General features: G+C 40.1%; 1 protein-coding gene across 1 annotated transcript in view; it reads right to left on the bottom strand.

Annotated features, from left to right (window-relative positions):
• Window positions 1-4,522, bottom strand: part of LOC137983424 (glyoxylate/hydroxypyruvate reductase A-like) — an 8,780-nt gene extending 4,258 nt beyond the window's left edge. The window contains exons 1-3 of the mRNA XM_068830620.1: window positions 4,165-4,522; window positions 1,984-2,257; window positions 1-422 (exon numbers count right to left, since the gene is read on the bottom strand). The exon at window positions 1-422 is cut by the window's left edge and continues 77 nt beyond it. Coding sequence (XP_068686721.1) covers window positions 1-422; window positions 1,984-2,257; window positions 4,165-4,291 — 823 coding nt within the window. The 5' untranslated portion in view covers window positions 4,292-4,522. The remainder of the gene's footprint in view (window positions 423-1,983; window positions 2,258-4,164) is intronic.
• Between the last annotated feature and the right edge of the window lie 5,478 nt (window positions 4,523-10,000).

Here is a 10,000-nt window from a genome sequence, read left to right as displayed (position 1 = left end):
GCAATGGTTCTACTTTAAACACATCTAAAATTGCACCTGATATCCATCCTTGGTGTAATGCATGGATAAGGCTTTTTTCATCAATGATATCTCCTCTGCCAACGTTAATAAAAACAGGAGAATTGTTTTTGCCGCATTCTAGCACACTTCCGGACAGCAAATTCTTAGTGGCAGGTGTACTTGGCAGTATATTGCAAACATAATCACAGGACTGTAGCAGCTCAGGGAGTTTTGACAAAGTGCAATAATGATCCACAAAAGTTGTTTCCTGGCATTTTTCCTGGCGTCCCAATCCCCACACAGTCATACCCATAGATTTGCATGTTTTGGCAACTGTCCTTCCTATATCTCCAAGACCTAAAATGCCTATGCTTAGTTGAGACATCAAACGGTATTTGTTTTTCTTCCTCCAGATTTCATCCCTTTAAGAAAGCAGTAAAACAGTAAATTTCAAGATCTCTTAAACTTCTCAAAAATTTATAATAACTACCGGTACTTGTTAATGGGGAATAATACACATATATGTTACTCACAAAATCACACCATTAGACATTTAATTTGCCAAAAATCCATTTCAATAATGAACTGGAACAGACTGATAATATCAAAAACGATTCATACATGTGGGCCCAATCTTTGTCTTTCTTACAAGGGAAACAGCTAGTTTTGTTTTTCTGAGAGTCCAGACTTTCCCTTCAACAACCGCACCAAATTAAAGAAACATTCAGCATGGGCGACAACTGTGGAATTGTATCCCAGTTGGGATACATTTGAATTTAATCATGGCATGTGAACAAGAATCAACCAATCACAGTGCTCATTTTATTGAGTGAAAGTCTAGGTATATATTAACAATAACTATTCTCTTGGACTTGATGACCTCACTTGATTTCCATCTTGTAAAAAGAGATTAGTAAGTTGCTCCTTGCCATCAAGATTAATCAAACAATTATGCGCCCAAGACTACCCTAGAGAAAGGAGCCATTGGGACCCTAGCTTGTTAATACAGTTGGTTGCTCTACTCAAACCAGCTGCCAACTTTTGATAAATATCCCTGAATTCTTCAAAAGTTATTGTTCATGTGGTTTATGGTACAGAGAGGAAGGGTAAAATTTAATCCTCAAAAGTGTTTTCCAGTCTCACAAAGCTACACTTCCAAATTGCCTAATGTGTCAAAAAGGGGTCGTGTAGTTTTCTTATTGTCCTGAGATGAAGTTCATTTAGTATTGCTGACTTGCTACATAAATCTATAAGTTTAGAATTATCACCACTCACAACCTCTCAAAATTCACAATGTAAGCCCATGTAACTGATTCATAAACAGGGAAGGGATTTTGGGCACAAACCCAAGACACAACCTATAGCAGAAAAAAAGGTACACTTGAACAATAAAATGGATAGTTATTGTTATTGTATTGCACAACAATAATAATTATTGTTTTAAGTTGTCTAAATTTAGAACTTTCTGTTTCTGTGTGACAATGTTGTTGTTCTTTTTTAGGCTCTTACATATTCTGAAGAGGCTAAAGCCCGCAGCACACAGTGAGAAAAGAGCTGAGCAAACTGCTGTTTCCTTACTTGTGTGGGAAAATTTTGGTGAGAAATTTGGCTCGCGAGGCCGTGAGGATAAATCAAACATGTTTGATATTTTTGGCCTTGCGAAGCAAATTCCTCACTATGTGTGGCCATCATGAGAATCGAGCTGAGCTTGGTCATTCAAGCATCAAGCATCCAATAAGCATCATCCAATAAGCATCAAGCATCCAATAAAATACATGGCATTCTCACGTGGCATCGGAGGCGTCAGAATTTCTTTCTCCGACGCCATCTTGAACCACTGAAGTCATGCGAGAATGCCATGTATTTTATTGGATGCTTGATTGACCAAAGGTTGTTCCAATGCACATTATACACTGCAGGAACCCTTCACCTCCCTCCACATCTCCAGCAGGATGTTATACAAATAACATGATTTGTATTTACCACTGGGTGGTCTGCTGATCAGTCCACGTTTTTCTAAATCCTCTTTCCCATGAAATAATATGGCCAATAACATACTGTGCCATGTAAGCACCAAACACACCACCAAATCTTGATAAAAGATATGATCTTGATTGCTGTGGGTTGATCTTCTCAATAAATCCATCCACTCCAGCCCAAGTTAGTTGAAGCCATTCAAGCAAAGGCAGTTTGGATGGGTGCCATGCAATGTTTGGGTCTGCCAGTATAACTTTGGCATCCTGCAGCATGTTTACCTCTATGGAGATTGAATTTTAAATAGAAATAATAATTATTACCAGTAATCAAACACTTTCCAAAAATTGAAAAATGCTATTTATTATTATTCAGGCTTGGACATTAGCACTCGCCCGCTCGCCTAGGCGAGTCTCTAAAGTGTTGGGTAAGCGCAAATCATCGATCACTCGCCCATTTGGCGACTACGATTTTCGTTGCAAAGAAATTATTTAAATTGCAAAATAAACACTGCTTTTTGCATTCCATTTTGCCAAGAAAATCCCTAAACATAAACTTACTATTTCTATTTTACAAAGTTTTATATTCCGAACTGTCCAATAAACTGGCGCTAAAAGGCAACATTGGGCTTCATAAATAGACAGATTATATAAAATATGGCTTCCTGGTCAGTGATAATCCTCGGTCTGCCACGTGCTTGACGACGTTGGAAATGAATTGTTTTCCCGTACTTTCCCAGCACTCTGAAACAGACTTCCTATTTACTTTAATAGCCTTTCAGTGTTGAAGTAAATTTCAATGGTATTAAATAGTAAAAATGAAAAATGACTAAATTGGTTGGAGAGATTGGGGCTGGGGGGTGGGGGGGGGGGGGGAGGGGTTTGGGTAAACTTTTGGGCAAGTGAAAACTGATCTGGGCGAGTGCATTTTGAGGGTCCCTCGCTTGAATGGCGAGTGCTCTCAAAATTAAGTGTCCAACCTTGATTATTTTTCCACAAAAAGTTGTAAAACCCTAGCCCAGACTTCAAAGGTGAAACACAGCCCATAAAGGAAGAAAGCCAAGACATATCCTCTTGCATAATGCCAAGGAGCCTCGTTGGGATGTGCAATATTCAATTTTATGCTAGAATGGTATCCCATTAGGTCTACATAGATAGATCTACATGACTCCGCACTCGGCAAATTCCCGTTTGCCTCATGGCTGTTTTTGCTTATGCTGCATCACACATCATATGCCTTTTTAAGACATCATTGCCAAGTTGGTCACATTTGTGGGAGAATTAACCCATTGACTCCAGCTAGAATACATGTAGATTTTACTCTATCTAATACCAGACAATTTTACTCTTCAATACGCATGGGAGTTGGTTTACATGTAGGACTCAATATGTTCAGGCCATCATGTCCTGGCTCTTATTGAATAGTGTGTGGTCTAGTTAAATATCGGTACATGACAAAGGAGAAAGCAGTCTTTATCTACTGATTAGAAAAGGGTCAGTAATGTTGTCTTGACTATGCCAGTAAACAGTCAACAGTAATACTTTAGAAAGAAAAACAATTCTTATTGGTTAAGTAGGATAATGTTCCTTTATATTTGGTTAACCACACGACGCCCTCACTTGATGAGTAAAATTGTCTGGCATTTGAAAGAGGAACATCTGTTAAGTTTCCCTCCCACAGGTTAATGGGTTAAATTTGAAAACAATGTGTGACGGCTCCTGAGTTGAGCATTGGCCCATAATTTCAGTTTTTCTGATGACCACTGCACAAGCCATTCAAGCCTCTGGCATTGATCGGAATTGGCCCTACTGGTTTGTGGCAAATGGCTAAAGTGGAAGCTCGGCTTTTACTTCGTGTAGAAGACACACATGACGTAAAACAATAGAACAAAAATCGTGAAACAATATCTAATCAGAATTCTAAATCCCTAAGGACCCCTAAAGCTTTTGTTACGTCATGTGCGTCTTCTACACGAAGTAAAAGCCGGAAACTCTCTTGTGAACCGCGAGAGAGCTTGCTCGCAGGTTATCTTAAGGCGAGGACATGGGGATTCTCAGTTATTCCGAACGTTAACTCTTCTCTATAGACATTTACAGAGGCACAATGCTCAAATGCAAATAGAGAACTGTGCGTAATATTGCCGAGAGATGTATAATTGCCAACCCTCTGCCTGAAAAAAGTTGTATCTACCTTCGCTGCATCCAGCAGGGACATCGATAACCTTTATATGTGGCAAACGTTTGGAAAGGTAGCTGGCCAGGTTGGGAACAGAAGAACACACGTGAACAGTAGTCACCCTTCTCACAGATGCAGCCATTTTTCTTGTTCGTACTGTCGTACTTAGCTTCGCGACGATGATCGAGGCGTAGCAAGCGCCGAAATCTTTTATTCTATGAGAAGTTGAAGACTTTGAATGTTCGACTTTTCTGTGGCAAGCTTTTCCACGGGCTCTTGACTACGATCGGTTTATAACGTCTGGCACCGGTTCGAAGAGAGGATCACTGCTTGCTAGCAACATGCAAGAGCTCGATCATTAAGTGGGTTACCTGTGACATACCACAGGCGCGATCCATTTGGGCAAAATTCCGAAATCACAAATGCAACAGTCTTTTCCGGAACGTTCATTTCGGGAATTTTGGTCAAACTCTCGAAGTTGGCCATTTCTTCCGAAATGTCGGAATTACCGGGAATTTTCTGTTCCATTTGATGGTTTGAAATTTTAGAAATTCAAACCGGAATTTTTCGCCAAATGAATCGCACCTCACAGTTTCTGTCGTCATTGTTAGCTACATCGACATCCACATGTTCCAGCGCTCGGCAAAGTCCCTTTTTGACTTATGGCTGTTTTGTTTAGGCGGCCACATACAGCATAAGCCTTTTTAGAGGCACCACTGCCAAGCCGGTCACTTTTTCTGGAGAGAAGAGGACAGTCACAACACCGGGTACTTCATCCCCCACTCTTCTCGAATAGTGTGTGGGTTCGTTAACGTCCCACAGGAAACTGATACTTATGAGACGGGGCCTGCGGTTTAAAAGGCCTTATCTGAGAGGACTTTAAAGTCTAACCATGTCAGTGCAGATGAAATTACAAATGCAGCACTTTCTTCTCAGTTATTTTAAGATCCTGAGAGTAGCACCGGGCGGTGTCACAGCGGAATTGGATCAGGTCCGATAACGAATTTGGACCCCCTTTCGCGGATTTGGACCCCCCCCCCCCTAAAAATAAGCGTTTGATTAGTATATGTAATCGCATGGACTCACATAAAGGGCAAAATTATTGTATTATCAATTGAAACTGAAAGAGCTTAAAAAAAACCAATGCTTTCAAATACAAGAGTTAAATCTCCTTTACGAAATGCCACAGCGAGTGCTGTAAACAACTTTTACTGAAAGTCAAGTCTAACTTCACTTTTTCTCCTTATTGAAAAATATACGAAAATTTAACACTTGACAAGTTTGGTTATAAAAAGTAAAAATCTTCTGAAGCCTTGTAATCAAATAAATTTCTAAGAACGTGTCTTCCAACCAAGGGGTGTTAATTCAAAAAGTTGCACCTCCTTTGTGGAAGCGCCACCCATTCAAACTATCAAATGGAAGAAAAAAACAATGTCAGTCAGTCCAAGATGGCGTCGAAAAGCTGAAACGATACGGCTTCGGATCGATACCCTCGGGATACAGTCAACTCTCGCCTTGCGGACACCCTTCTACGGCCGGGCAAAATCCAGACCTTCGATCGACAAAAGCTATAGAGGTTTGACTGGAAATGACTCCCGCTATTATGGACTCTCGCTATTACGGAATTACGGACACTTTCGTCGTACAAAAATGACAATCAGTTTGTTGTTTTGCCTCTCGATAAAGCGGACATCGTGTACTTCTCCTACAGCATAATTACGTAAAATTACAGTCTGTTCTTCATAATTTGTCAAAATACAGTTTAAAAGACTTCTGGAATGTTAAGTTTCACATTAATTCCTTACTTGTCTGCAGAAACGTCCTTGCTTCTACACTTAAGCTTGTGCTTTTTTCTTCCTGGCTCTTCGTGAGACATCAAGCCCTCGTGTACCATTCTCAACGACTGCTTAGCAGTTTGGTAGTGTTGATAAGTTCGTCCAGTCTTGCAAGTTATTTGGGGACGCCATATAGCTCATAACTGAAATAACTGGAATCTCAAACCCTCAGACCGCCATTGCTTTTGGAGTTTGATGTTAAATGCGAAAGTCGAAGAACCGCATTAGACTTGCATTGCCTAACTGTGCCGTTATTGGCATAAGTCGCACATTTAAAACATTAATTCAAGATTAAAATAACTCTACTGACATAGTCAAAGTTATTTATTGCATGTTTACAGCACGTTTTTTCTCACACCGCCGGCCCACGGACACTAAATGACGTCCCTGAGTGTGTCCGCTATAACTAGAGTTGAGTGGATATTTACCTCGCCTCAACGGTGATATTGATTTTCTACTCTGCACCGAGAGGTTTTCTCCGGGTACTCCGGTTTCTCCTTTCCTCAAAAACCAACATTTGACTTGATTTGCATTAATTGCTAATTTCAGTTGACAGTGTCCCCAATTAATGCTCCAGGGCTAGAACGAGTGGACACTTGAATAAAGATCCTTTCCTGTGCTTTCCGCGATACAAACATGCGTTCTCCTACGTCGAACGCAAAAAGTCTGGTCGCCGAGATGTCATCCAGCTAAACTTAGCCTCTACAAAGGTGTCATTTTAGCGCACCTGACATCACTGGCACTTCCGTCGATCTTCTTATGAAAACAAGAAAAAAACGAGGTCTTAAGCGTGTGGCTAGTCGTTACTGCCATTGGAGTGATCCCTGCAAGAAGTTGTTGGTACCTGCTCGAACCATCTTCTTTTTTTTTTTTTTTTCAATAGAAGACTAAATTTAGGCCACGCGGTAATGCAAGCAATGTTTACTGCCGAAACTACCAACTGTAAACAACAAATTGTCTACAATCCCCATTGGTTGATCTCGGGAAGAATTAAAGTTTTTTCTTTTTCATCTTCCGAAAACTAGCCGTACGACCTAACCTTATATATAAGTAATTAACGGCCCACCTAAAACCGACAGGTTTTTCGACCGTTTGTTTTTGTTATGGAATTTCGCATTGCTATCGTAAGTATTTCGCGATTACTTCATCTTGTTCAAGTTACACAGTAAGGGCAAACAATAACTGGTGTAACTATTTTGAGGGTACGAGATGGGAGCAGGTCGTGGCAATTAAGATGACAATTTCACGGCAATCAATACAAGGAAGGGTTACGTTTTTGGAAACGTTGGCTGTGTAGCACTTATATTTCAACAGAATTAACTATTTTGAGGGTAATGTGAAGTGCTATATTCTACCCATGAAAACCATGTGAGCGTTAGCCCTACTAATGGAATTGCGCCCACATAAGGACAGAGAAATACTCTGACCAGGGTGGGAATTGAACCCACGACATTCGAGTTAGATCATCGCTGCTCTACCGACTGAGCTGGTACGAACATTTTAAAATTAAGGATAGAAAACGAACGGTTCGTTGTTGGATGCCCAGTTTCCCGTCAAAACGTGAAATGTGGTCATTTCTCGTTGCTGCCGTTGTGGAGTACGGCAAAGATAAGAAATGTACTGAAGTGCGTGCCGCACGACGAGTTTTCGTCATTAAACCATTGCTTTCTGACGTTGTCGTTGTTGTAGCTGTCGTTGTATGTTAAACTCCCTGTTTTCAAGGGAGAAAAAGCAAAATAATTGCAAAGGGTCCTCTTTTAAGGGAGAAAAATTCTGGTGCGTAACCAGGAACAGGCCCGTGAAACGCTCTGCATCTTCTGAAAAGCTGGTCTTAACAATTGTTTTCAAGATACGAAAAATCAAAGCAATTGCAAACTTTGGTTGCATGCTTGAAAGCTTTCCAGAAGAACAAACAGCCAAGCCAAAGCGAAGGCCCGAAAGGCTCGCGCGCTAGAGTCACTTTTTGACTTGACTCCGACAGTTACCATTCGGAAGTAACATAGTGCAGAAACAACTAAGAGGAAAGGATGTTACGAAGCAAGAGCAAGAACTGGCTGAAACCATCACAGAAATATTGACTCTCTCGTTCATTAATTTATGTGTTCTAAATTAATTTACTTGTTCTAAAGGAGACGTCACAAATGTAAAAAGGTGGAATGTGGCGTAAAGGCATTCAATTGCCCAATAGAAACACGTTGCCAAGCTGGACAATAGAAAGGAAATATTCGTTTGGTGAATTTTTAGATGTATGGCTTCAAGAGCGGCGGACGGTAAGCTATTAGAACAGCTGGAGTGCACTCATTGATTGCCGTTCAAATGCACAGATGCATTGGTTTGATCAGTTTTTTTCAATTGTACCTTCTTAATTAGTCTTAGGAAGGGTTGCTACTAGCGGGATGGTAACGAACGATTAAATTCTTAGTCTTAATCAGAAACATAAATCTACAACTAAGCCTCTGTCACATCATATTATAACCCAGTAGGGGCAATATGCTGTAAACTAAGAGTACTTCGTGAATCCTATGATGAAGATTCCAGTACCCTGTAAACTAAAGAGCCTCATTTTTAGCTGTATTTTGTTTTTCTCGGCTAATTCGCTCTGATGCACTTCCTGGGAAATCCACCGGAGGTGGACACACATGCTGGCGGAAATAGCCCACAATGGGAGCCCTGTGCCTTAGCCTTCGCGAACAGTGTGTGGGTTCCTTAATTAATGTCCCTCAGTGTATACAAACAAAGGTTGAGAATGAAAGGAATGTATATATTTAAAGTGCGGGTTGTAGACCTAATGTAGAAGTAATCCACTTAACTTGACAATTTGAGCAATAGACCATTTCGAATTCTCACGGCTGGACTGGATCTAGCATGAAATAGAGGCTAATGCGGGCAAATCTTTTCAAATGCAAATTAATTTGCCCGCATTAGCCTCCATTTCATGCTAGATCCAGTCCAACCGTCAACGGGATTCGAACCCATGACCTCTGCGATGCCAGTTGTGATTGGGAGCAAAGTGGTTCATAGTTCTTATTAGACTTAAATGTGACAATCTGCAAATGTAATAACCCCGTGACGTATTACAGCACGGCAGTCTGTCTCTTATAGAGTAAAGATATATCTTGAAACACGAAAAAGCACTTAGGTCAGTTCTTCAAACATCATGGCACGAAGACTTAAACTCGAAAACTGTGATAATCATTATTTCCTGAATTGCGATAATTTCTAATAATTATTATATTTAATTTATAGTTTATTATTTATTATTATTATTATTATTATTATTATTATTATTATCATTATTATCATTATTATTACTATTATTACTATTATTATTATTTATAGTTATCATCTTGTAAGAACGAGTTGAATTCCGCCAGGACTCGACCTTCCAGGTAGAATACCGAAATGAAAGTGAAACTGACTTGTATTAGTGGAATAGTCATGGTAACCGATCGGACTGAGCAGAGAAGACTCTGCCCTTCTCCCAAACGGGGACAAGAGAAACTAAGTAACTAGCAGAGGTCGTAATTAGTGGGAGGTGGGGATGGGTACTGGAAGAAAGTGGGAACGAGCTCATGGCACCTGGTAGTTCTAGGAATCTGTTTCTTGAATTGATTTTTAGAGCAAAGATTTTTTTTATTTTCAGGTCCAAAAGCGGACCATAAATGAACATGGACATTTCAGCAGGTACCAGGTTGCTGACCATTGCAATCATTTGTCAAAAAGGAAAATGGCTCATAAAGATACGGTAAAATTTGTTATTGTTGTTGCTGTTAGAATGGAAACAAATGGAACCAAAGATTGCTGTATAATGGATCAGATGCGAGTGATTGGCATGGCTAACAAATCACGCGCTATGGTTTTTATTAAGCCATTTAGTCTCAAAATCAAAATGCACTGACCATATTGCTCTGATGCGCTTTGATTTCTGATTGGTTCATTTGATTGATTGCTCCTGTTATGATTGGCCAGTTAAGTGCGAACTTCGTTTTTTGTCACTTCGGAAGAGAATTAAAGTT

The sequence above is a fragment of the Montipora foliosa genome, chromosome 13 (genome assembly GCF_036669935.1).
Source record: "Montipora foliosa isolate CH-2021 chromosome 13, ASM3666993v2, whole genome shotgun sequence".
Taxonomy (NCBI): domain Eukaryota; kingdom Metazoa; phylum Cnidaria; class Anthozoa; order Scleractinia; family Acroporidae; genus Montipora; species Montipora foliosa.
The sequence above is the reverse complement of the archived record's forward strand: the minus strand, read 5'-3'. Positions and strand labels throughout refer to the sequence as shown.